At 39.9% G+C, this 27456-nt stretch overlaps 1 protein-coding gene across 2 annotated transcripts in view; it reads left to right on the top strand.

Moving 5' to 3' along the window:
- Positions 1-27456, top strand: part of Fam13a (family with sequence similarity 13, member A) — an 83511-nt gene that overhangs the window by 8331 nt on the left and 47724 nt on the right. The window contains exons 2-4 of one of the 2 annotated variants that reach the window (XM_013029798.1): positions 19201-19242; positions 21446-21625; positions 25520-25706. In XM_013029798.1, the coding sequence (XP_012885252.1) occupies positions 19201-19242; positions 21446-21625; positions 25520-25706 (409 nt within the window). The remainder of the gene's footprint in view (positions 1-19200; positions 19243-21445; positions 21626-25519; positions 25707-27456) is intronic. The other variant, XM_013029799.1, reaches the window with a different exon arrangement.

Below are 27456 nucleotides of genomic sequence, written 5' to 3'. Positions count from 1 at the left end.
GTTTCTGTCTCCCCTTCTGCAGGTATCTATATTATTTTGATGTTGGAAACACATTCACTTATTTACTAATGGTCTAAATGTATTTTCTTATCTACTCAGTGGTACCCTCCCCAAAAGAAAGTTGCTACTGTATTTTATATTTTAAATAACTACCTCCCCTAAAGCACTCTCCTCTAAATTAATGATAACCATCGCCTTTCTGAACAAGAGCTCAAAGACAAAGGAAGCTTTCCAGCTGTCTGTGAAAATAATTTTGAGACAAAACCAAACATTGTTTTGTTTTTTTCCCAGCTCCAAACAACCTTTGGGTTTGGAGTGGAGTGAAATAATTTTCTTTCCCTGCTCTGAAGCCAGAACAAACAAATATAGAGTGTGGCAAGACTGTGTTCAAATATTCCCTTGCCTGAACGTATCCTTTCCTGCTCCACACTGCTCGCAGTGTTTACGTTACGGGCATAATGACAGGACTCCTGCTTCTAACTGTGTCATCGAAACAAAGACATTATTTTTCTTTCCTTAAGAAAAGATGGAAGACAAGAAACAGGCTCACGCCTGTATTCCTCGTTACTTAGGAGGCTGAGATCTGAGAATCACAGTTCAAAGCCAGCCTGGGCAGGAAAGTCCTTGAGACTCTTGTCTCCCATTAACCAACAAAGAGCCAGAAGTGGAGGTAGGGCTTAAGTCATAGAATGCTAGCCTTAAGCAAAAGAGCCAAGCAAAACAAGAGGCTTTGGGTTCAAGCTTGCTACTGGCAGAAAGAAAGACAGAGACGTGGGGGAGGAAGAAAGGGGAAGGAAAAGAGGGAGGAAAGAGGGAGAGAGAGAGGGTAGGGGAAATCCACAACCCAGGTGCAGTCCTGCTAAGTTCTTAAGAAAAAAAATGAGATCATTTTAAATCATCAAAATACATACCCAGGAGTGCTTCTAATTGTCATAATTGGTTTTGCAAATTACCAACAGTGTGTGTTTTCCAAATATTTAATCCAGTACTGTAAACACTCAGAAAAGTCTTGATGATGCTGATTCTGTTTAGTGATACAGGTCCCTAGCCAGGTGCTGGCAGTGCAGAGAAAAGCAGATCTGCACTGGTGAATTCCACCATCGGTGAATTCCACCATCGGTGAATTCCACCCTCCTGTGCCTACATAGCTGTGAGCCTGCAGCACAAAGAAGCTCTCTCCAGCATGCTGGTCGTGGCTTTCCAGATGAGATGGCCCTTGAGATGAAAGGTGCAGAATTCCCTAGGCAGAGCAGTGGAGGAAGCATGGACAATACCAGGAACAAGGTATTGGCAGAGGCAGGTTCCAGCAGTGCAATGAAGGTGGACAGAGGCCCAGTGCCCTGAGGTTGAGCACCAGGAACCGGGCGTTACCACTGAAGCTTTCTCCCAGGACGGGGGAAGGCCTAGAGCCTAAGGAGGTGCAGGTTTGGGTTTACCCTCTCTAAAACCAATGTCATGGAAAGGTCACATGCAAAAGAAAGATGTGGATTTTGGACATGGGGACAAGGAATTGAAGACTGCTGGTTCCAGAGAGCAGTTACCTTCTTCACATGATGTAAATCCATGAGTTCAATTCCAGTCCTGGGAGGAAAAAACAACAACAACTTCCTGTGAACATTAACAGCTGACATTCTTTGTGTTTATCCTTTAGTCAGGAAAATCTATTTGTTCTTGCAAAGGTACTCATTTTGTTTGGGTTCCTTTCTCAGTAACAAAGCATGAAAATAAAACTGCCTGGACTTAGACAAAAGAATTGTAAAATATCACCCACCTACCCTCCCCCCCCCAAATTCAGCCTCAAACATTTAGCATTGAGTTGATCTGAAACTTTTACATTTGCTTTCCAAAAAGAGCAGGGGTTGTGTGTGGTGTTTTATGGTGGTGTTTTTCACTTGAATTTTTTTTTGTGAGGGGGCACACTGAATCCTAGGCAAAAGAAAGAAATCTCAGTGCCCAGCTGGCATGGAACATGCTAGATACTCCAGACTGTAGCCAAACTGGAAAGACTCCATCTCGTGTAGTACTTTATGTTTGGAGAGAAAGGACGGAAGGAAGGAAGGAAAATGTGTGAACTTCACTTTCCTCACGGTCTTCTAAGAAAATTCCTCTCCTTAGCACATTGTGTAGCCCACAGGAAAATGCTGAGAGCCAGAAAATGAAGTTTGCTTAACTCTGTTCTTTCATGGTCCCTTACTTCCTCTCTCTTCTTACTTCTTGTCATTCAAGTCTTCATCCAATGCTTTCCTGCTTTCTTCAGTGCATGAAACTCAATCCTTAGCATTTGTGTGTATGTGTATCCTATACTTTTCAATATAGGACACACACCAAAAAAAAATATTGAAGAGTGTAGGAAAAAAATAGGTAAATGTTCTACCTCAGAATCAGTGGAAATGTATTTAAAGAGTGTAGCTAAGTATGCAAATTATGTTAATTTTTTTGGTACACAGCCATTTTGACCAATTAGAAAGTTGAACTAATTGGACCAATTATGCAGACAATTGCAAAGGAAATTGAATAGAATGGTGATTTGATCTAATAATGGAAAATCCATTCTGAATACCTCACTCTGGGAATTATCCCAACAGTATTTGGTTTTTCTTAGACATGTAAAACACTGTGCTTTTCAAGATTCTTCAGTTAGCTTGCTGTCTAATTAAAATGATAAGCATAGCATTCTGTGGCATCAGTTTAGAAATTAGACTGGGGATCATTTATTTATATGCATTTACCAGGTTTGAGCAGTATAAAAAGTTACATAGGTTTCTACTTACATAGGTATCTTATTCTCAGTCTGATCTAAATCACTTTCAGCTGTAGTATCTTAGTGTACACTGTTGTAGGATCTCATTGATAAATATTCCTCCTGCAGGCAGGCAGTTCTAGTAGAACCAGATTCCACATAGCTGAAGATAACAAGCCCTGGACTATGTAATGTGAGTGAAATGATGGTCCAAATGTCTCAGGGTTGTATTTGAATTTTTTAAGGCAAATTAATTAGCTGTTATTTGGAGTCAGCAAATAGGAAAAAAAAATTGAAACATGGGGTTGATACAGGCAACCAAGAAGAAAATGGAATGAATTCCAAACTGTTACAGTTTGTCATTGGTGCAGTTTCATAACACATTCCCATTTTATTTTCCTAATACGTGGGCTTGTTTTTAAGAATTAAAAGTCAGTCTGCATTCTAAATTTAAAATTTAAAAGATGACAAGTTGTGCTTAATTTAGAATTTGGATACAAAAAGCATTTATGACATCATGATGACTGAGTTTGACAGAAAACTGGGAACAGATATAAACTTATGTAAGCAGATGCTTGAGGGTTGTAATAAAAGCATAGTATCTGTTGAGCACCACTAAATATTTCAAATGTTTTGCATTCTGATTTGTAAATTTTGTGCAAAAGTTTATTTTGTCCTATTGAGCAGAATTATCATTGATCATTTTGCCTTAAAATTGCCTTCAGTTACAATCCAGTAAATTGATTTAAAAATTAATAGAGTTATTCCATTTAAAACAAATGCATTAGCAGTGAACCAGTGCTTCACACCTGTAATCCTAGTTACTCAGAAGGCTGAAATCCAGAGGATTTCATTTTGAAACCAACTGGGACAGAAAAGTTGGTTAGACTCCATCTCCAATTAACCAGCCACAAGTAGGGCTGGAGGTGTGGCTCAAGCAGTAGAGTGCCAGTTGAGCAAGCAAGCTGAGTTTCTATCCAGAAGCATTCCTGACATCCTGCTCATTCATTTTAATAATCATCTTAGCATGTTATCAGGCATAATGCATTGATAATGGACTTTGAGTGTTGAATGAGGTACGAGTTGCTTATGAAATCCATGTGATCTTGTTAAGGGCTAGTGGCATGCAGACTGGCCACGATGCTCTATAAACATTGATGTATCCCTAACTGTATCACCTGGATGAACCTTCTTGTTCATCACTTTAATAAAAGGAATGAGGGAGGAAGCACAAGGAAGTAAATCTGTATTTCCAGAAGGTCTAAATGGAGTGATTAATGTGGATATCTGGCCCTCAATCCTAATGAATACCGTGTGAGTGACCGTTTAGAGGGGGTAATGATGGAACACACCTGCTCACGCTCACACACATGCCACATATACAAACAAATCAACTAAAGAACATACGCAGAGCCACATGCTGTCTAAAATCATCTCCCAGGGGCACTTCTTAGCAAAATAAAAATATTACTAATTGAATGTGCAACCAAGTGTGCTATTGTAAGGATGCTCATTTTTCATGCTAAATTTTTTTAATCTGTGAGCATTGATATTCTGTTCTGAGCAAAGAAAGTAATATACCTGGAGACATTTTTTTCCTATAGTAACATAAAATCATGAGGAGTTTTTTTCATGGTAGCTTTTTGGCATAGTGTGTTGGCCATGCTGAGTGCTTTTTAATGTAGTTTTTTGTGTTTGGAAAACACACGTCACAAGATATTTTGATAATTAGACTTGTAAAATTGTCTTCAGGGAATGGTCTTGAAGTTAACTTCAAGCTGCTGTGAGCTGCTGTGGCAGGTTGGTGTCATCACTTCCGGTAAATACTGCAGCCTCTGTGGCTTCATCTCAGGACACCAGGACATTCCCCAAATGTAGCTACCTCCCATGCTGAATCTCCACAACCTCTCAGTTCAAACTCTGCCCTCAGCCCCTATATTATGAGCCCATACCAAGGCTGCCCATCCCTTACCCTCTCGTGCATTATTAGCAGTAATATCTATGGCAAGATGGGCGTTGGAAGAGTTGAGCAAGACTGAGATTGTAAACTCAGATCATGGGACAATGAAAAATAATATGCCAGATTTTATGTGCCATATTCCAAGCTAGAGTGTTAAATCTTTTCCACTCCTGGGGCAAATGTGTGTGTGTGTGTGTGTGTGTGTGTGTGTGTGTGTGTGTGTGTGCATATGTGTGTGTGCATACGTGTGTGTGTGCGCATGTGTGTGTGCGTGCATGCACATTTATGTATTACACTGTAACTTTGGAGTATGATTTTGTTGCCTGCCAGTGTAATATTGCCAGCTGAAGCAAGCATTTGTCGTTTGATCAGTAATACATAAGAAAATAAATATGCAGGAGACTGACTCAGTCTTTGCTTTTATTAGAAGAAACAAAACTTATGTCATAGAAAAGAAAAATAAGCCAAGTACTGGTGGCTTGTGCTTTGTAATACTAGCTACTTAAGAGACTAAATTTGGGAGGATTGAGGTTTGAGGCCAGCCTGGACAGATAAGTTTTTAAGACCATCTTCTTAACAGAGAGCTGAACACACTGGCCCTACCTAATAGAGTTTCTTTTTTCCTCCTTTGGTCATAGGGATGGAACTCAGGGCCTGGATGCTATCCGTGAGCTTTTTCACTCAAGGCTAATGCTCTACCACTTGAACCACAGATCCACTTCCTGTTTCCTGGTGGTTAATTGGAGATAAGAATCTCACCGACTTTCCTGCTCTGGCTGGCTTCAAAGAACAGTCCTCAGATTTCAGCCACCTAAGTAGCTAGGATTGTAGCCAACCATGCCCAGCAATACTAGATATCTTTTTTTGTTTGTTTGTTTGGTTGGTTGTGGGGCTTGAATTCTGGGCCTGGGTACTGTCGCTGATCTCTTCAGCTCAAGACTAGCTGTCTACCACTTGAGCCACAGCACCACGTCCAGCTTTTTCTGTTTATGTGGTGCTAAGGAATCAAACCCAGGGCCTCATGCATGCGAGGCAAGCACTCTACCACTAAGCCACCTTCCCAGCCCCTAATACCTGATATCTTAATGCCTAACATAGACAGATCATACCCAGACCTGCATCTGGACAGAAATGAGATGCTATCTTAAAAATAACCAGCAAAAAAACTGGATTAGAGTGTGATTCAGCAGTAAGAGCATCAGCCAAGAAAGCTCAAGGTCCTGAATTCAAACCTCAAATCCCAGTACTGCCAGTCCCCAAAAAAGAAAAAAAGAAAATAATTACAGCATTCATTCTACATTTAAAAAAAACAAATATCTTTATATTTAGCTTTCTATTGTTTCTGTATTATTTGAGGAACTTAAATTATATTTGTAATTTTTTTGTGTTCTTTCATGCTATTCACACTAGAAAATACATAGTAGAGTAGCTACAGAAGAAGGAAAGGCAAGAATGTTCTTTTACTGATGTGCTTGTCTCCATTGCTGGGGAAAGATTCTGAAGTGGTTCGCACTTAACAGAAATATTTCATCAGCATGTAAATGAGCTGCAATTAACTTGGTTGGGATAATTGTGGCAGTAATCATTTTAAGAGTTTACGTATAATAAATGAGTGCTTGAATTGGGCTTGTAGATTAAGGTAAGAAACACCTTCCTCTGCTGACTGACTTGGCTCAGGCTCATTTGCAAAAAAAAAAAAATACAGAAAACCTCCATTGATGGTCTCCTTAAAGAAATAGTTTTTTTAGCCAGGTGGCGCCTGTGGCTTATGCCTGTAATCTCAGGAAGCTGAGACCTGAGCATCACAGTTTGGAGCTGGCCCCATGGGAAAGTCCCTGAGACTCAGACCTCCCACTAACCACCAAAAAAATAAAAACAAATAAAAACGGATGTGGAGCTGTGGTTTGTGGTTCAAGTAGTAGAGTGCTAGCCTAGATCTATGCTCAGGGACAGTGCCCAGGCCTGAGTTCAAGCCTCAGGCGCACACACACACCCACACACACACACACACACACACACACACACACACACACACACACACACACACACACACACACACACACACACACACACACACACACACACACACACACACACACACACACACACACACACACACACACAGTGTTTTGTTAACTTGAATCCATCATGAGCTAATAGGATGAGGATGAATCAACAAAACTTGTGACAGAAGTTTACTACAATTGACACGGTCTATTAACAGAAATTATATTAATCCAGAATTTATTTTCCTTTTAGTTCACAGGAAGATGAAAGTCTTTTGTCACTTTTCTATTTCTATTTGTCACTTTTCGCATTTTTGGTGGCTTACTGCAGGTAGGAGGACTGAGGCGTCTTTGGGATTCTTTTTTTTTTTTTTTTTGCCTGTTTCAATACTGTTCTATCGGGTGTTCTATGTGTAGCCAGAGAAGGCTTGTTGGAACACTTACCATTATTTACCCCATTTGATTTGAGAAACCATGTGCAATGTTTGCTATAGTTTTAAAAAATGAACTAGATGCTTTGTTTTCAATTCAGAAATGTCAAGGTATACATTTTAATTTTAAAAGCTGATAAAAACTTGAATTAAATTAAACCTAAATTTAAAAGTCTGGCTAGAAGTGGTGATAGAGCATTAGCCTAGCATGCCTAAAGCCCTGTACATGTGTGAATACACACACATACACCCACAATCTACTCTCTATATACATATATGAATATATATATATGGAGAAAGAGAAGTATAAACTTAAGAACCAATAATTTGAAGAAGCCTGTGGTTATGTTAGCTTATTTTCCATATAGTAGCTAAATAATGAGCAAAGTATTCAGCAAGTTTATGGAGTTTCAGGATTATTTTCTATAATGTATGAGATCAGAATAACAGCTGTTAAAACAGACAAGCTAACAGAAATAGATGTTAAAGATCACTTCTCTCCAATGACCAAATGAGTACAATACTAATGTCATTCTATTCTATGAACTGTCTCATTGAGAGCAAACTTAGAACTCAGTTTTCCCTGATGCATTTATTCCCGAACTCCCTATCCACTTCAAAGCCTGAGAAAACATATGGGAAATTCATACAACCATGTAAGTTAAAGATGTTGACATTTCTCTTCTGTGTCCTCCCATTTTGAAGCCTGCTTTTTTTTTTTAAAGGAAATGTCAGGGTGTGTGTGATACATACTTTGTTTATTTACTCACTTTGCATCTGATTTGTTACAGTAGTCCTCAAGTTTGACTTCAACTGCAGTTCTATCACAATAGCTCAGAGCTGTGTCGTAGGGTGCCAGGCTGAGCCGAGGAAGGGATTTTCAGTATGCTGTGCCCTTTGGCGACAAGGCCTGTTGCATAATCATTTTGTGGGAAGAACGAGAACATTTGAGGTTTCAGTTTGAGACAACATGGTGGTCTGTTTTTCTTAAGTTCTGATATCCTGCCAACCAAGTCAGCATATTCTGGTTCCTAGGCTATATCAGCTCTGCAATTACAGTGAACACATGGAGCTGTTGTGTTGACCCACAGTGACTCTGGCATTCACTACGTAACTACCACACCCATGCTTATAGCTTAATGGTAGAAATTAAGTTTTAACAGCACAGGAAACTATTAGTCCTGAATTGTGGCAATCAGGGCCCTTTCTCTGACTGCTGATTTCCTTTAGGCAGTAGCATCTATCTGTGTTTTACATCTTTTCGTCACCTTTAAGGTGGCTGGGGAAAAGTCCGTTTGTCTTCAGAGTCACATCATGGTGTTTTATAGTGCAAAAGTTTTTGGGGTTATCTAAACTGTAACACTTAACTAATAATGTAGTCTTTAGGAAAGAAATTCTGTACTTGTAGAATGAAAGCAAAATAAAGATTGAAACAAAATTAATATTTACTGAAGCTTCAATAGAAGCTATTTGACCTTTTCAGTGTTGAGTCATAAAAACTAAAATGTTATGAAATTAAGAGAGAAAAAAAAAGAATGAATTTGAATTCTAGCCCACATTTACAATAGGGCAAGGCAAATTTGCCAGGAGGTATTCTTTTCAGATGCTGGATATTTGTACTAAGGGGTGCTTTTTCATTAATGCAAGTGCTCAGAAAGGGGGCTATTACAAACCCCATGCATTCCTTAGCGATTTATTAACATGATAAAGAACATTACACTGGCCCTTTTAAACTCCAGATATTACTAATATATTTTTGAGAGCGAAAAGAGATGGCCCGTTGAAAGCTGTTCTCTGCTGACTAGGAATCCTGGATATAGACTATTATCTGTTGTATTTGGAAAGTGTTGATTGGTCAGTTTTTAGTCGAGACATGAGACACATCTGCTAAGCTGGGCGTTCACCAGAAGTAGGTCCACACCTAGGCAGCTGTACAGAGCGGATGGGCAGCGGGCCACGCATAAATGCTGCTCAGTAGTTGGGGGGGGGGTTGGTTTGGTGGCTACAGGCCAATAAGTGGTCAGTCCTTAGGGAAACAAGATCAGAACAGATGAAAGAAGATAGAACAAAGCAGCCTCCAGTCCCCAGGAAGGAGAGTAAATGGTCCACAAAAGTAAACCTGCCCGAGATGAGCCATGGAAGGAGAGTCGGGGGAGTTATCATGCAGGTAGCCTGTGAAGAGGCTTCACACCAGTGAAGGTCCGGGGTCTTTGTTGTGACTAGGAAGGTAGACACACAGCAGCAGGGACCAAAAGAGGCTACTCCATTCCTTACTTTTGTTCCTCTTATAGGGTTTAGATAGAATTTTCCTATCTGTAACTTGATGTTCTCTTAACCATTACAATAAAATAGAATTTCCAGCCGTGGCTCATACCTGTACTCTTAGCTGCTCAGGAGGCTGAGATCTGAGGATCTCAGGACGAAGCCAGCTAGGGCAAGAAAGTCTGTGAGACTCTTATTTCCAATTAACCATTAAAAAGCTCAAGCAGTAAGGGGCCAGTCTTGAGTAAAACAAAGCTTAGGGATAGTGCTCAGACCTTGAGTTCAAGCCCGATGACCAGCACAAATTATCTATCTATCTATCTGTCCAGCTATCTCCGTTTTTGGTAGAATTTCCATTTCTGGAGCTTGATATGCTCATAACAGTCATGTCTCAATGACAGGTTTATCTCCTGTGTATCTAAGTGGCCTTCAGTCCTGAAACAAGCTGGAGTTGTGTAGATCAGGACCTACCTACATTTTTACTCTAAATCAATGATCTTCTGTGATAACAAGTCTGTCATTTCTAATTGCATGCTTCTCTAATCTAACCTAACTCAATAGAGAGCCATTTGTCTTTCTGTGAACAGGAAGGAAATAGTAGCTGCTCATTAACACGTGCCAACAGCCTGTCAAGTGTGTCACAGTCACAGGTACTGTAACTCAAACAGTAGGTGTCATTATTTTCCACATTGTTGGGAAGGGATTAGCCAGTCCTGTGCAAATTGCTAGGGAAATGAAAGGAAAGGGACTTGCTTGGGTCAACTCTTTGGTGATACTGGAGCAAAAACAAACCTGCACCTGCACACTTCAGGTGAAGGGCGTTCTTGGCAGTGATGTCTACACCCTGGGCTCTTTCATGTTCTAGGCTGGAAGCCAGGAACAGGAGACCCCACCCCAGTGGCTCTAGTCAGCATCAAAGCATCTTGCTCTGGGTGCTCTTCCAGGCACACTTGGCCTGTTGCTGTCTGGCATCTGGACAGGTCTGTCTGGGTTCTGTTGCTGGCTCTACTTCCATGTGTCTGAGTCTTCAGTGTCTACAAACCTGGGCCTGGGTTTCAGGGATGCTTCATCTCCACTGTCTGTTTATCTCATCTCTGCCTACTCCTGTCTCTCTCACCTACACTAATCTTCAAGCTGCTGTGGCAAAGGCTAGAGCCTGCTCTGTCTATCCTGTCCCCCTTTCAACCCTTGAACTCCCTCTCTACATATCCCTGGGTTGTACCTCTAGCTCATCTAGCTATGTCCACCTGTGCTATCAAGATCCTAAAGATGTTCATTAGGGGCTGTATACAGGCAACCAGTCTTACTCATGTGGCTCTCACGGGCTCGTTCATGATAGGTCCTCTGACAAGGACACTGGACTTCCTTGAGTCTGTGTTCTCACTTGGTACTACAACACAGCCCTGGAGTTGACAGTCTTCTTTAGACTTTCCCCAAGTTTAAATATGGCACAAATAAAGCTAAATTAGTACTCTAGCTGATCTGGAATTGCTTAGGGTCAGGTTCAATATTTCATCTGCTTTCTAATATTCCCGACTCATTTCCAAGTTAGCTTTTTGATATACCAAATCCATTCCTTAGGATTTTGTCCATTTGTAATTGCTAGCACACAGGATTCATCAGCCTTACAAAAGTCTCTTAACTATAGAGTTTATGTTGAGTTCAAGTTTTAGCTTTAGATGAATTCAAATTAAACATCTACCTGTGGCTCTTGGTAAAGAGATATGATACAATATTTGCCTAGGTTGCACTGGCCCTGAGTACAATCCTGAGAACCATACCACACACACACACACACACACACACACACACGCACGCACGCACGCACACACACACTCACACCCCAATGCTAAATAGAGAACTGAAAACTATATCATACCACTCTTATCTTGATATGTAGAAAACTTTTGAAAGCATCGTTTGATAGCTTTGTGAGGGAAAGTATGTTTCCACACAACTTATGCCAAGGTTTATGTTTACAATTATATCATGATTTCATTAATATTAATTTGAAATACGTTGGGTTTGTCCTTTAAAAAGGTCTGTTTTCCAAAACAACTTCTTGAAGTAAAAGCTACTCATTATTATGTAGGAGGAAAAAAATGGGAGTTTAGTATGCAAGGCTGCTAATGAGTAGAACAAACAAGCAGGCAATTTATTAAGTAGCTACTTGATTTTTCACCATGATAAAGAAACAACTAGGTATGTGGACATTCTTAGAGATTTCATGTCACCTTTGCCTAGTAAAATTACTCTCAGCTTCCCATTGAAATTGCAACAGTGCTATAAAAGCCAAAAAGCTAAATTGGGAACCCATAGCTTGTGCTTGAGATCCTATCTATATGGGAGGCTAAAATGGAAGGATTATTGTTTGAGACAAGCCCACACAGAAAGGTTCAGGAAACCCCCTTTCTGGCCCAGAGCTGGGCACAGCATTGTGTACCTATCACACAAAGGATGTAGGAGGCTGAAAATGGAGGATCAGGATGCCAGGCCAGTCTTGGCAAAAAGAAAAAAGAAAGAGAGAGACAGACAGAGAGAGAGAGAGAGAGATACAGAGAGAGAGAAACAGAGAGAGAGAAAGGAAGGAAGGATGGAAGGAAGGAAGGAAGGAAGGAAGGAAGGAAGGAAGGAAGGAAGGAAGGAAGGAAGGAAGGAGGAAGGAAGGAAGGAAGTAGCTGCATATGGTGGCATTTGCAAAAGAAAGAAAGAAAGAAAGTAGCTGGATACAGTGGCATTTGCTTGTGATCCCAGCAATGAAGGGATGGCTTTGTGGATCTCATTAGCCTAGCTAGTACAGAGCCCTGAGTTCAAACGTCAATAATAAATAAATCACCTAGGACCAGCTCTACAGCAATAAGAAAGAAAGTCATATCTAAGGCTCCACATTGAGAAATGTATTTCTACCTTGCTGATTTCATGTTTTACCATCGAAGCAATATAAATGGGTGCCAATGAGGATCCCAAAGGGAAAGAGAGGGAAAAAATAAATAACTTTTCATTCTTTCCTTTGTCTCCTGCACTAACCGACCAGGAGGAGCAAGTGTAATTCCTGCAACTGAATAGAACCTGATCTGAACCATCCAGAGCTGAGCTGTGGATCTTTTCACCTCTCTGCCCCCATCAGCTTCCTTATTTCATTATCCTGAGGACTAGAATGCGGAAGAATGGTGGGGAGAGATGATCCTTTTTGGGATCATCTAACAAAAACATTGGAGAAAGAGCCAAAAAAGCAGGGAGATTATTGGATTTAATGTGTGCTTTCAAGTGTTCAAAAACAACTACAATTGTTGTGTTTTTTCCCTCTGATCTCCAGCTTAGTCAATACATTGAACCAAACAAGTACACCTTTATAGATTGTTCTATTGCTCATTCTGTGGCCAACCAGGAACTGAGGGACTACATAGAAGCAGTCATTTGTATACGCAAGTGGGCTATTGAAGTCTGAACCACAAATTCCTATCTGTAAAATGGGTACAGTATCCTTAAGAAGTATCCATTATTTTTCATAATTTTGCTTAATAAACCTACTATTAAAACAAAAAACTCTCTAAATTCCTGTTTATGCAAGAGTACATGCTAAATATGTAAAACTCAAAACTGTAATAAAGTTGTAAAAGAAGTAGTATGTGGGATGAGTATGCTTATGTTATACTGGGCTGTCTTTTATTTATTAAAAGAACATTTTTTTTGCTAGTCCTGAGGCTTGAACTCTGGGCACTATCCCTGAGCTTTGTTTGCTCAAGGCTAACACTTTACCACTTGAGCCACAGCACTACTTCTGGCTTTTTATGTGGTACTGAGAAATCAAACCCATGGTTTCATGCATGCTAGGCAAACACTCTACCACTATGCCACATTCCCAGCCCTGGAAGAACATTTTTAATATTAAAATTTAATATTAAGATCATATCCATAAAGAGTAATTTTTCTCTTTCACATCAGGCCTAATATTTAAAAGAACAAGACGTGAATTTAGAGAAAGTAGATTATTTTCCTCTTGCTTAGTAATATCCATAGAGTGTTTATATTATTTTTAATTTATATTCTAGTATATTGAAGCTAAAATAGATCCAAAAAGTTTCTAATACCAACCACAAGATGATACAACTATTATCAAGTTTAAATACCTAGAAGTACTCCACTAATCCCCTGCTTAAGATGAGCAAAACTACAAGTTAAGTCAAAAGGAATATTGAAGAGTGGGTGAATTCGTTTTAGTGTATGACACTCTGAAAAAGTGAACTAAAATATTAAGCTTTCAGAGAGCTATGATACAATTGCAAGTTAATAATGCTTCAGTCACCTTCCTCCATGGTTGACACTACACATCGACTCTCGGTATTATGATGAGACACTAGGGAATGTTAAATGCTTTTTTGATTATTAGTTTTGTGATCTTCATCCTTAGGCTTAAACAAACACCATATAATTGTCCTTTCAATCCTTAATCATTATTAAGAAAAATAAATAAGCCTATGTAAATGTTATATACTGGAGAGAACTGGTAATCTGTTAGGCCTCATGGTTTTGATTAACACAGTAATATTTTACAGGCAGGAATAGACAACCCACAGAAAATGTACTGAAATAAGAGAACCCAGAATGCATGCTTTTGCAAGATGTCTTTTTTTTAAATAGGCTTGAAACTTCTCTTTTTCTTTTCAGATGTATGCTTTAATTCAAATCAAGAGATCTAATTAAAGAATCACTTGTCAACAGGCATCTGTGCATCTTATCACATGCAAATTTTACAGACTAATACTGCTGAGCATAATTGGCTTAAGGAAATGTAGTTCGGGTTTTGCTAATGGATATAAAGACAAACTAAAGATGGCTGAACAGTAGGTTGGAGAGATGGTATTGACCATAACACTGGGGTTAGCCCAGAAACTGATGTCACTTGGTTTCAGTACTTGCTGTATCAGCATTAGAGATTCCCCCTCGTGTGTGTATAATTCATAAGCATTTTCTTAGCTAGTCAATCAAAGGGCTCTGACAAAAATGTATCATCAAAGATAAAGAAACAAACTATACATAGATGAAGAAGGCTATCATTGTTTCAGTGTCTTAGAATTTCCTCTCTGAGTCAGAGACTTGTAGCCATGAGAACTATGAGAGCGATAGTCTTTAGTACTGTCAGGAAATTTTCTTCTTATTGGTGAATTGTTGAACACATCCCACAAAATCATGGAGAAGATTTGTTCACCTAACCAAAACTATTTGGGTGTCTAATGAACCATGAGTTTGACTGATCTAATATCATAAAAGTAAAGAAGCAGTGATAGCCTTTTGTAATGATTTAAACTTTCGGGCAATAAATTTGGGTCTGAGTGTCATAAACTTTTAAAGCTAAATGAAAACCACAGAGATCCCTAGCTAAGCCTTTCATTTTCTGTAGGAAGAAACTAACCCTGAGCAGCCTAAGCTAGCCAGCAACCTGCCTGTGGCCAGAACCGCCTCTTTTCTGATTCCCAATGAAAAATAGTTTTGTTTTGTTTTTTAAGCAGAAACCATGAAATTATGGAGAAGTTACATAAGCTACACATTCCGCAGTACTAGTCAAAACATGAAAATATGAATTTATCTTAAATCTGAACTGAAACCAGTATACTAGCAAGAATGGATATAGTCCATTTGATTTTATTATCAATTTTTTTATAATGTGTATGTATCTGTGTGTGTACTGGTACTAGAGCTTGAATTTAGAGGATTTTGCTCTTGCTTAGCTTTTCTGTTCATGGCTGGCGCTCTACCACTTGAGCTACACTTCCACCTAGCTATTTTTGCTGGTTAACTGGACATAAGAGTCTCCTGAGTTTTTATTCTTGGCCTGACTTTGAACTGTAATCCTCAGATCTCAGCTTTCTAAGTAGCTAGGATTATAGGAGTGAGCCACCAGCACACAGATATACTTTTACATTCTAAGGAAGGATTTTTGGCTGATATAGATGGCTCCAGACATTTTTCTTTTAAGCAGTGAAACAAAATTTAATGTACTGACTTAGTAAAGTTAGCATGAAATTTTTCATATTATATTGTCATTATTGAGGATATGTTTAGGTAATTATTGGGATATCTAAGTTATAGAAGTTTTAAAGAATTTTAGTTCTAAGTATTAGGAAAGAGACTTGTTACTCAAAGTAAATTCTTTAAACCAACAAGATTACCAGAGCAATTGAATTTATTAAAAATGTAGAATCCTGGCATGGTAGCTATAATACCAACTACCTGGAAGGTGGAGATTGGAAGAATTATAGTTCAAGGATGGCCTGAGGCAAAATTTATAAAGCTCCCCCCATCTTTTTTTTTTTTTTTTTTTGGTCGGTCATGGGCCTGAACTCTGGGCCTGGGTGCTGTCCCTCAGTGCTTCAGCTCAAGGCTAGTGCTCTACACTTGAGCCACAGCGCCACTTCCGGCTTTTTCTGCGTATGTGGTGCTGAGGAATCAAACTCAGGGCCTCGTGCATGCAAGGCAAGCGCTCTACCACTGAGCCACCTTCCCAGCCTTCTTAACAAAAAATTCCAACTAGGAGGGACATAGGGGAATAGGTAGAAGAATTGTAGTCTGAGTTCCAGACAAAACTACAACAACCTATCTGAAATAAGCAAAAATAGAGGAAAGTATGGCTCACAGAATACCTGCCTAGCAAGTACAAAGCTCTAAATACTAATGTATATATAACAATATAATATTATATAGTATATAATAATATATTACTATATATGATTCCTTCTGAGCCTATAACTCATTATAGTAAGGTACCTGATTTGCATTTATGAGGCCCTGGGTCTAATCCCCAGCACTGAAAGAAAAGAAAAAAAGGAGAATCTTTTTCTGTGCCTTCTGAATGACTATCACCAAGTTTCTAGGTGATTTCTTGCACACTGAGGTTTGAAAAGCACTTTGATAGAAAATCTGAAGTCCTGGTTGTTTATTGTCATTTCTTGTCTCTTCCTTCCTTTCCTTTGCCTCTTCCCACACAGGAGATTAAAAAAAAAAAAAAAAGAAGAAGGGAAAAAAAGACATAAAAATGTCAGACTAGGGCTTGGGCTGCGGCTCAGTAGTAGGGAACTTTCTCAGTACATGGAGGCCATTTGTTCTAGAAAAACAAACAAACAAACAAATATATCATTCTGCTTTAATAGGCACAAAGAAAAATAGATGAAAAGTATTTAAAGGGGGAGAAGAATTCTATGTCTTCGCCTGGGGATTGACTGGCTCCGGATTTCATTTTGAGTGTTTCTCAGCAGCTGCAGATCTGTTCCCTGTCCTCATTCTTGGTCCCCCCCCCCCCAGCCATTATCCCCATCGGTCCCTTGTTTCCCAAACTAAGATTGCATAACGGAGTTGAGAAGTGGAGTATAGGAGTTAATTACACAGTGTTGGATTTACAGAGAGGAAGGGTGAGCCACAAGACATCAGAAGCAGGGACTGCCTGTTCCCATTAAGGACAAGGAATAGTGGAGGAATTATGGCTGGGGACCATGGTAAATAACAGGCATCCTGAAGTAGAGGGGAAGGGATTGTAATTAAAAGCAGAGTAAAATACTAAACCCAGGTGTCTGTCTACAGAGATGCATCCAGGGAGGGAGGGGTACCATGTGGCTATTAAGAACTCAGGATTGAGTTGGGCACCAGTGGCTTTTCCTGTAATTCTAGCTATTCAGGAGGCTGAGGCCTAAGGATCGCAGTTCAAGGCCAATCAGGGCAAGAAAGTCCATGAGATTCTTACCTCTAAACTACTAAAAATAGCCCAAACTATGGCTCAGGTGGTAGAGCACTAACCTGGAGCAATAGCTCAGGGGGCAATGCTCAGGCCCTGAGTTCAAGTACCAGAACTGACAAGTTAAAAATAAACAGCTCAAGATCAGAGCAAAGTCTCTCTTGGGTCAGATCCCAGCTTTTCTCTGCCTTAGCTCGCTGGCTGAAAACATGTCACTCCGGCTCTCACCCTCCATCTGAAAACAGTAGTGCTCACCTCCCAGGGCTAGAGTGAACAGTGAGAAAATCTATAGAAAGTCTACCCCAGGCAGGATGTCTATTCATTCACTGATTTATTGATCTTTCAAATGAGCTTCCCTTTACACAATAGCATGATTTTGTGTGTCTTTCCTGTCTGGTCATGACAGAGCTGTATCTCTAAGGGAAATTATCCAGTATATTCTTTGATCTCCGTTGATGTAGTGATTATTATGCTTGATGTGCTGAAAGAAAATGGAAATGGTCTAGTCATCACTAAAGGCTTAGAGATCTGAATGAAAAGAGATGTGGTGTGTGTGTGTGTGTGTGTGTGTGTGTGTGTGTGTGTGTGTGTGTGTGTGTGTGTGTGCGCCTGCACTAGAGTTTGAATTCAGGGCTTGTTCTCTGTCCCTATTTTGCTCAAGGCTGATGCTCTACCACTTGAAACACAGCTCTACTTCCAACTTTTTTTTGCTGGCTAATTGGAGATGAGTCTCAGAGACTTTTCGTGCCCAGGCTGGCTTCAAATTGTTATCCTCAGACCCGATTACAGGCATAAACCACTGGCACCTGGCAAGAGATGACATTTTTACATAGGGGGAAAAAACTGACAGATCATCCCAAAGTTATGTCCTCAGGTGTTGAAATAGTATGCTTTTATGGTATAAATTGCTACGGAGAGACAATTACCACTATTCCTCCTTCAATAAAAAAGAAAGAAGACCACTATTAGGTAAAACTAGGCTGATTTTTCTTAAAGTCTACTCAATGTTTAGCCACTGTTTTGAAAGCATAGGAACTTTTGAATCTTGAGTTTTGAATGTTGCTGTTTAGAGAGCTGGATGGATAAAGTAATGATCCCTTTAGGATAGCCACAGGCTGCATTGTGAAAGGAACAAACGCATGGGGAGCATGAGTTCTGATGGGTGTCCACTGGTGCTGGTGAATGATTGCATCATGCTATCTTATGCTGGTCACTTTTTAATTCATTGAAAAAAATGCAAGCTGTAATGGTGCTCCAGTAGCTCACGCCTATAATTCCAGATACTCAGGAAACTGAGATTTGAAAATCATGGTTCAAAGCCAGCCCTGGCAGAAAAGTCCCTGTGACTCTTGTCTCCCATTAACAAGTGAAAAGCTAGGAGTAGAGCTGTGACTCAAGTAGTAGAGTGCCAACCTGTGAACACAAACGCTCATGGGACAGCAACCAGGCCTTGAGTTCAAGCCCTCACTCTGGCACACACACACACATACACACACCACACCACACACATACCACACACACATACAGATTCAGACTTGTGAGAAAATGGGAAAGTAAAAGAAGTGTGTATGTCTCAGCAGCAGAAAGGTTACCATTATGGAGCTTGAGAAGATTTCCATGATGGAAATAATAGGAAGAAAAGGTAGCTGAGAGCTATATTGCAATATTGTAATGTTGCTTCCCTGTTTGCTACCCTTTGTGGCTCCTGTCCTCCACGTTAGGACAGGATTCTAGAAATATACTTCTCTTGGCCTGTTGGGTGAAAGTAGAGGGGGTGATGGATTTGGGCAGGGGAGAATGGGAAAATCCGAATAGATGGCAGGAAGGTAGGCAGCAGCACTTGTAGGATATGAAAGATGATTTTCTGTGGCCACTGTGCAGGAAGAAGCAAAGGCTGCCTCTGTTTCCTGAAATGAGAGGCGCGGAGCATCCCGCAGTGGCTGGCTGAGGAGCATGGGAGGGTCACTGAGGACCTGGCTAGTTCTTCCAGCCTGGGCCCCGGTGAGGCACTGGCTTCCTCCATCTCGGGTCCTTCATCTAACCCCACATTCTTTCTCTTTGTTTCTTTTTCACAGTGCTCATGTTTCCCAGGTCAGCAATATTTCCACCACTGGAGAGTAAGTTATTTCAGTTGCATTTGGGGGCTTGGAGAGTTTTTAATGCCTTTTCCCACTTGTTAAACAGAGTCGAAGCAATCTAATGGTTTATGGTCTTAAAAGATCAAGATGATGAGTGATTTTTTTTTCAGGCTACTTGTGTATACAGGGGAGAACAAGAAAATATTCCTGCTTGCATAGGACTACAGACACCTCCACTATTTGAAACTAGCAGCTTTGCTTTATTCTGTCTTGCTTTAAGACAAGGTTTTACGATGTAGCCCAGGCTGGCCTTAAACTCACTTTATAGTCCAGGCATTGAATTTACAATCCTCCTGCCTTAGCTTCCTATGTGCTAAGATTACACACATGTACCACCATGCCTGTCATGGTCAGGATTTTTTTTTCTTCATTACAAAAAGGTATCATTTTGTCTGTTATTAATGATATGAATTAATAATATCCATTGTATTAACAGTCAATGAACTCTGGGCAGTATCTTGTACTGGGCATGGAATGAAAGGTTAAAGTACTGACCATGTCTTTTCTCCCGACTTAGTCCATTTGGTTGACCCTATACTTTCTGACTGCCTATAACGTGCCAAGCATGGAAATCGATGAGGAATAGCAAATGAGCCTTCAGCTCTGTCCTTCAGGGTTTCCTGTCTTGGTTGCAGAATAGAAAGCAAATCAGCAATGGCAGCAAGTCCTTTCCCCTCGGGGCAGTGAGGGTGCCCTGTTTATTAGGCCTGACACTTGTCGCTCCTCCTTCAGGCTTCCACTTAGATGAAATCCAAACTCCAGGTTTTGCCCTTCACTGCCTCTCTAGCCAAATTGCTCATTATACTATGTGCTGGCCGAGGCCTTGAAGCCTCTGTTGGCTCTTCTTCAGCATGACCGGGACTCTCTCATCATTTGCTTCTTGTTCAGATCTGATCCCTTCTGAGAATCAGTCCCTAACCATGACCGTACTCACGCTCCGGCCTTTGCCAGATGGTTCAGAGGATGTCCCACTGTCTGGTACATTACTGGACATGTGCATTCCACCTTGCCCCCGGAGAATGCCAGCTCCTTAAACACAGGTCCTGGTCTGCCATGCTCATTGCTGTCTCCCCAGCACCAAGAACAGTAGCTGCCATGTGGTAGGCCCTAGCCAAGTATTTTTCAAATGACTGAAGAATCAGTCCTGCTGTATGCATTTCTCCATCATATCCACCTCTCTCATTATGTTCATTGTCTTAAAAGTATTTTCAATACAACTTGAATGAAGAGTTTCCTCTAAAACTCCATTTGGGAAATCTTGACTTGTTTTTAAGTTCTCAAAATCCATGTTATTTAAGAAAATGGTACTTGTCTGTCTAAGCATTTAGAAAACATGTTATTCCTTTTCAAATGAAGAAAAACATGCTTTGATCAATATAAATGAAAGAATTGCCATGATAACATACTTAGAATTAAATAGTGTGGCGATAAAAAGAAAAGGTCTAGATGCACCAATAGGTTCTAGAGATCTCAAAACACCTGTTTTATCTTACTGCACATCCTCTCCAGCCTATGTACTTACCTGAACAACTTGAAAAATACATTTTGGATGTTTACATGAATCCAACTTTCATCTTCCACATTCACAGTTTAATGGACTAGAAGCTGGAAAAGATCACACAATGCTATTATGCTATTTAATTGTTCTGTTGAGCTGCATTTTTTTCAATGTAGTATTTCCTATATATTTTATCTTAAAGGGATTCTAAATGTATAGTAGGAATCCTAAGATCCTTCTGCCAATTTGCTTTGTAAATCATGCTGTGGAGCTGCAGAGCTCGTACAAAATCTGGAAGAAACCTTAGCTTTATAAAGTAAGTATGGTATCATTCTGCGAAGAAAAATGTCTTTTCTCATTCTGCTTAAATGAAATGGCCCTTACTTCCTGAATGCTTCCTAGTAGTGGCTGGACTTCAGGGAACATTTCAGCAATTCTAGACTCACAAAGGCGAGAAACACAGCTGATAAATTGGTGGGTGCTATTGGTTGTTTTTCTTTAATTCATGATACCAAAAGGTTAAATAAATGTGTCGCTATTCTGTCTTTACTCCTGAAACACAAATGGTTTTCCATTGGAAATAGAAGTATTTCCAAAATCATAAGCATTATTTGCTTCTAAAGTAAATCTTTGATAAATCTGATGGCTTGAATTGACTCTTGGTTACTATTTTTTTTAAACCAGACTTTTGGAAAGAACCATCCGGTCAGCCGTAGAGCAGCATCTTTTTGATGTGAATAGCTCTGGAGGTCAAAGTTCAGAGGACTCAGAGTCTGGAATATCATCAGTACCTTCCTCCACATCCTCCAGACAACGGAGACGCCAGCCAAAGGAGCCGGATGAAGTTCGACATGGTAGAGAAAAGTAAGTCAGCATCCTCTCTCCTTCTCGCTTGAGTTTTTCTCTTTTTCATTTAAAATACACACTTAAGGCAGTCACTGTGTTGTAGTCCCGCCTCTCTTGTCCCTTTCAGTGTTTCATGTTGACCATTCCAAACGTTTAGCTCACATTGGAGAGTCAGAGGTGACTAGAAGAATGCCTCCGTGTCATTTGGTTGTCTGCTGTGTTGTAAGGAGCCACTACTGATTTAATGTAGCTCAGGCTTCCTTCTGAATCTTTGTAGGGAGATCTTAAGCATGGCAAGAAGAAATTGACATGTGTCTGTTTAGAGGCAGTTGACTAGTAGAATAGTTGGTTGTTTTTTTTTTTGTTTGTTTTGTTTTGGGTCCAGTCGTGGGGCCTGAACTCTGGGCCTGGGCGCTGTCCCTCAGCTCTTCAGCTCAAGGCTAGCGCTCTACCACTTGAGCCACAGTGCCACTTCTGGCTTTTTTCTTCTTGCTTATGTGGTGCTGAGGAATCAAACAGGGCCTCAAGCATGCAAGGCAAGCGCTCTACCACTGAGCCACCTTCCCAGCCCTAGAATATTTTTTTTTAACCAGCAGATTTTCCCTTTCTTTGAACCTGAGCCATGTCCCAGCTCCATTGTTCTCTGTTTCTCTGTCTCTGTCTCTCTCTCGTGTGTGTGTGTGTGTGTGTGTGTGTGTGTGTGTGTGTGTGTGTGTGTGTGTGTTTTCTTCGCCAGTTCTGGGGCTTGAACTCTGGACCTGGGCATTGTCCCTGAGCTTCTTTTGTTCAAGGTGAATGCTCTACCATTTGAGCCAGAATCTCACAGTTTCCTTCCAGGGCTGGCTTCAAACCATGATCCTCAGATCTCAGCCTCCATAGTAGCTAAGATTACAAGCGTGAGCCACGAGTGCCCGGTTTTTTGGCTATTAATTTTCTTTAGTATAGAGTCTTACTGTTTGCTCAAGCCTATTTATGCTTCATATGTAGCTAGGATAAACCCAGCTTCTTATTGGTTGAGAGAGGGAATCTTGCTCATTTTTTGTTTTTTTGTTGTTGTTGTTTTTTTTTGTTTTTGTTTTGTTTTGCCAGACTAGCCTTCAACTGAGATCCTTCCTGATCTCAACCTCCCAAGTAGCGAAGACATGAACACATCAGGTTTAATAATATTTTTTAAGTCAAGGTGGTTTGAATTTTCTAAAACAAAATGAACTAGATCGTTGACCCAAATGTTTCTTTGTTATATAAATATTATATTAAATTCCTACTGCAAATTGAAAGAGAAAGCAGGTTACATTGGAAGGATAATAAAGTTCTTATTATTAGGATATTAAATGTAGATATATGTAGGAGTGAGGTGGAAGCCTTAAGGAGGGAAAAAATCCCATGAAAATAAGTTCCTGGTAATTGGGTGTGGGTTTGTGGCACACACCTATAATCCCAGCTACTCAAGAGTCAGAGATTTTGAGCACTGTTTCTCAGGTTTGCACAGATAAAATCATCAGACCCTATCTGAAAAGAAATAACCAAAGCAAAAAGGGTTAGGATTAGGGTTTGAGTGGTAAAGCATCTCCGTAGCAAGCATCAGGCCCTGAGTTCAAATATCAGTTCTGCAAAAGAAAAAAAAAGGAAAGGGGAATTGAAAAACAAAAAAGATCTTGGTAATTAAAAAGGAGAGGTCCAGAGGTCTAAGTTCAAGGCAAATTAAATTACAACAAGTATGATTAAATCCCGACAATGTTATGGGAAGAATAGTTGACATTTATTCCACAAGTCATACACACACCATGGATGAGATCCACGAATGCAAACAGGAAGCAGCTTTTCCTTCCACACAGACACAGTTCATTTTGCTAAGGTTTATTGTAGCCATTCATTCACGATTCCAAAAGGTTGTGAAGTAGATCGAACCAGGCCCTCAGCCATGCCAGGCAGGCCCTCTACCTCTTGAATTGTGCTTCCAACCCTTTTGTGTTAGTTGTTATTGTTTCTTTTGAGATTAGGGGCTAGTCACTAACCTTGCCCACACTGGCCTCTCCAGCCTCCCTCTTCCATTTCCTGTGTTAGCTGGGATTACAGGATGCACCAGCATGCTCAGTTTTCCTCTTGATATTTAACAACAGACTTTAGCTTTTGTATTAGTGTACTTGGGCTCCTACAACAAAATATGCCAACTGGGTTGCTTAAAAGACAGAAGTTCATTTTCTCACAGTCAGGGGGCTGGAAGTTCAAGGCTAAGTTGCCACAGGCCTGGTTTCTAGCCAGACCTCTCTCCTTGGCTTTGGTGATAGCCTTTCTTCTGTGTTCAGGCTTTTTTGCCTTCTCTGTCTTAAGGATGAAATGAGCTACAGTGTAATGAGCTCGCTTAACCTTAGTCACCTTCTGAAAGCTCTTGTCTCTCAACACAGTCACTTTGGGTGTTCGTGCTTCAACACAGAAACTGTGCGGAGACACAGCCCATAATAGCTTTCATGCCTAAGAGGCCCTCAATTACAAATCATAATTGGACACATACTCCAGTAGGCAGGAAAAATACCAAGACTGACAAGAAGACTGAATTGAATTAGTAAAACGGGAATTTTGAGCTTAAGGCAAGGTCCCTCGGCCATCCTTGGAAGGTGGCTCTGGGGGTGTGGAGGAGAGGTGTCTGCCTGTGTGGCATTTGTGGCTGTGAAGGACAGAGTGGGGGGGCTGTGGGAGGGGGGGGTCGCGTTCTCTTCTGTCTGCATTTAAGCTGTATTCCTGGTATTCCTTATACATGTGCGTAAAGCCTTTTATATGTTTAATTCACACTAGATACTTTCCACATTCAAAGTTGTAGAAAATAAGAGCAGAGCTATATTTTTAAAAAAATGACCAAATGTAATATCACTCGGAAAATATTATGATAGTGTTTAATGTAAAATTTTTTGTCTCCATTCTAGCCCAAAGATAGGAATTTAGATTGCAGAATTAATATTTAATGCTATCTCATTTGGGGAGATGGTTGAACTGACAGTAAAATATGGTATCTATTTTTACTTTTTCAAAGTCCTTTATTTCAAGACACAGCCTTAGGGGTTCGGGAGGGGCTTTAATGCACAGGGAGAAACCCCCAAACCCCATCATTTCCGTCTTACCAAGCTATGTTGCTGTGCTGACAATTTAATTTGTTCCATGATACGCTTAGAAAAAAAAGTTTGTAAGCAATATAAATTTGTTCAAACCTCTTGCAGGAATATTTAAAATACATAGTTTTGTCTTAATTCAATAGATTAAATACAATAATTATGACATTTCTGTTTCTCATAGGCTTACATGATAAAACCCCATAACAAATCCATATTTCAGTTCAGTTGTTTGGTATTCTGTAGATTTCATTAACCAAGATTATCTACCTCCGTGAGATTTTTAAAATATGAATGCATTTTTCCTCTACTAAAATCCCTTTATCATGGGGGAAAATCAATATTCACATTCTAGAAAAGATACCTTTTTCTGATGAGGCTTTTTTTCTTTATAAATGGTATGAATTTATGAAACTGAAAGTTACATTTGACGATGAGCCTGTGGATGCCGCTCAGTGGTCTAACATAACCATCCCAGCACTGCAGCATATATATTTTCCCATGCACAGTGGGAAATTTCATTATGCATGTATACCTTTCTCCCAATCTGAATATGAATTACTTTTGGAAAATGACAAAAGCTGCTCCCTGTTAGAAACATGACCCCTGACAATTTGCCACTAAGAACAATTTGCCTTTTAAAGGGATTCATTTGGTCCCAGGCAGCCTCAACAAGGATACTCTACTGAGATTCTCATCTAAGAAGCAAACTGGAATTTCTGAGTCTTTCTTCAGCAGCAGTATTAGCAAATATCCCTTTCACCCTTTGAAATAAAATTAAGCTCTTTTTTCCCCCTTTCAATTTAAGGGGCCTCATCAACAAAGAAAATATCCCTTCCGCCTTCAACAGCTTTGACGAGTGTATCTTGAACACTCAAGAGGCAGAAAAGTTGCATGAACATCCTTCTGATTGTATTGGAGAAAGAAGCAGACCTAAACGTCAGAAATCCAGTTCCAAACTTTCCGAGCTCAATGAAAATCAAGATGGTCTCAAGGTAAAAACATACATTGATAATTTTATTTTACTTGTAGTTAGCACAACTTTTTAATAATACTCATTTCCTTCATTTATGCTCCACTTTCTCTGAAAATTAGAGTCAAAAATCTTTCTTCTAACTCCTTTTAGATTTAAAATAAAATTCACAATGGTGAGCTACTCGCTAACAGAACAGAACTAGAATTTGGCATATAATTACAAAGGAACTCTCCATTCTCATGCTTGGTGCGCAGTCTCTGGTCTACTTTAGCTGCGGCCACAGGAAGTTCAATGTAACTTCCCATTCATTCGCCCACCTCGCAGCCTCTGTCAGCTCCTCCGTGCTCTGGAAAGATTCTCAATTTTTCACTATGTAAAATATACATAAATACGAGTCTAGGAGAAAATCTATTTAGGTTACCTCCAAAAAAATGTTTTGACATTTAATTTCTAGAAATAAACTGGTCTTAAACAGATGGACACAAATACCTTTCTCAGAAGTAGGTCTAATGCAAGTCTCAAATGTAAGCATTAGAGTCATTACACTTACTTGAAAACTGATTATTTAATTCCTCTTTTGAGAGGAAAAGTAATTGTTTTGTGGTGCTGGGGAATCAAACTTGTGCTAAGTATTTGTGGTGCCCCTGAACTTCACCTTTATCCCAGAGACTAAATATTCAAAAGAATAAATATTAACAGTATCTGTTCTTTATGTATTCTGTGTTTGTATGTATGCATGTGTGTGTATGTGTGTCTGTGTATGTCAGTACTAGAGCTTGAACTCAGGGCCTGGATGCTGTCCTTAACTATTTTGTTCAAGGCTGATGCTCAGCCACTTGAGTTATGGCTCTGCTTCCAACATTTTAGTAGCTACTTGTAGATAATTGTCTCACCAATTTTTCTGCTCAGGCTGGCTTTGAATCATGATCCTCAGATCCCAGCCTCCTGAGTAGCTGGGATTACAGCATGAGCCACAGATACCCATCTCATTAATTCCTTATTTGGCCTATGATTTGTTTATTTGCCAAAGAGATTTATGTGGCAAAAGTCTGAAGCTTGGTTTTATGGCTTGAAAATAATGTACATCTTAGTTTCAATCCCTTAATAAGCTTAACCCATTAATAACTTTTTCCACTAGGAATCAAGTACATTTATTTGTTAGAATGTGTGCCTGAACTTTAAAAGTGTTTGGATGAGAGATCCTGCTTCTGTTTGCTGTGAAAGGATCTGTATGGCCCTCCAATAATTTCCGCATTCCAGGATTGTGCTTGTCACGTGTGGACATTGGTGAGCTCAGTGGGCCTTGTCTTTGTTACAGTGAATAAACTTCAACCATGCCAACACAACTTAGCAGGAAAACTTCCTGCTCAGTAAATTGAGGATATTCTCATAACCTCTTTCCTAATTCTCCAATTCCATGTGTTTCCAAATCTAGTCTTCATAGCTCACCACAAGGCAAAGAAAGCCAAGGAACATAACAATGATGGTATTAGACAACATTCTGAAAGTTGCACACCTCAACTTCTTACTTATTTTTGACCTTCTAATTCTACTTTCCACAGCTGTCCTCCAAAACCTTTCCCCATTCCATTTCAACACCAGCACACTCGAACCAAACATTTGTGCCTGTAGCCAGAAAAAAAAGAAAAGTAAAAGGATAAAGAAAGAGAGAAGGTGGCTCAGTGGTAGAGCACTTGCCTTGCATGCATGAGGCCCTGGGTTCAATTCCTCAGTACCACATAAGCAAAAAGAAAAAAGCCGGAAGTGGC

The sequence above is a fragment of the Dipodomys ordii genome, unplaced genomic scaffold (genome assembly GCF_000151885.1).
Source record: "Dipodomys ordii isolate 6190 unplaced genomic scaffold, Dord_2.0 Scaffold122, whole genome shotgun sequence".
NCBI classification, from domain to species: domain Eukaryota; kingdom Metazoa; phylum Chordata; class Mammalia; order Rodentia; family Heteromyidae; genus Dipodomys; species Dipodomys ordii.
The sequence above is the reverse complement of the archived record's forward strand: the minus strand, read 5'-3'. Positions and strand labels throughout refer to the sequence as shown.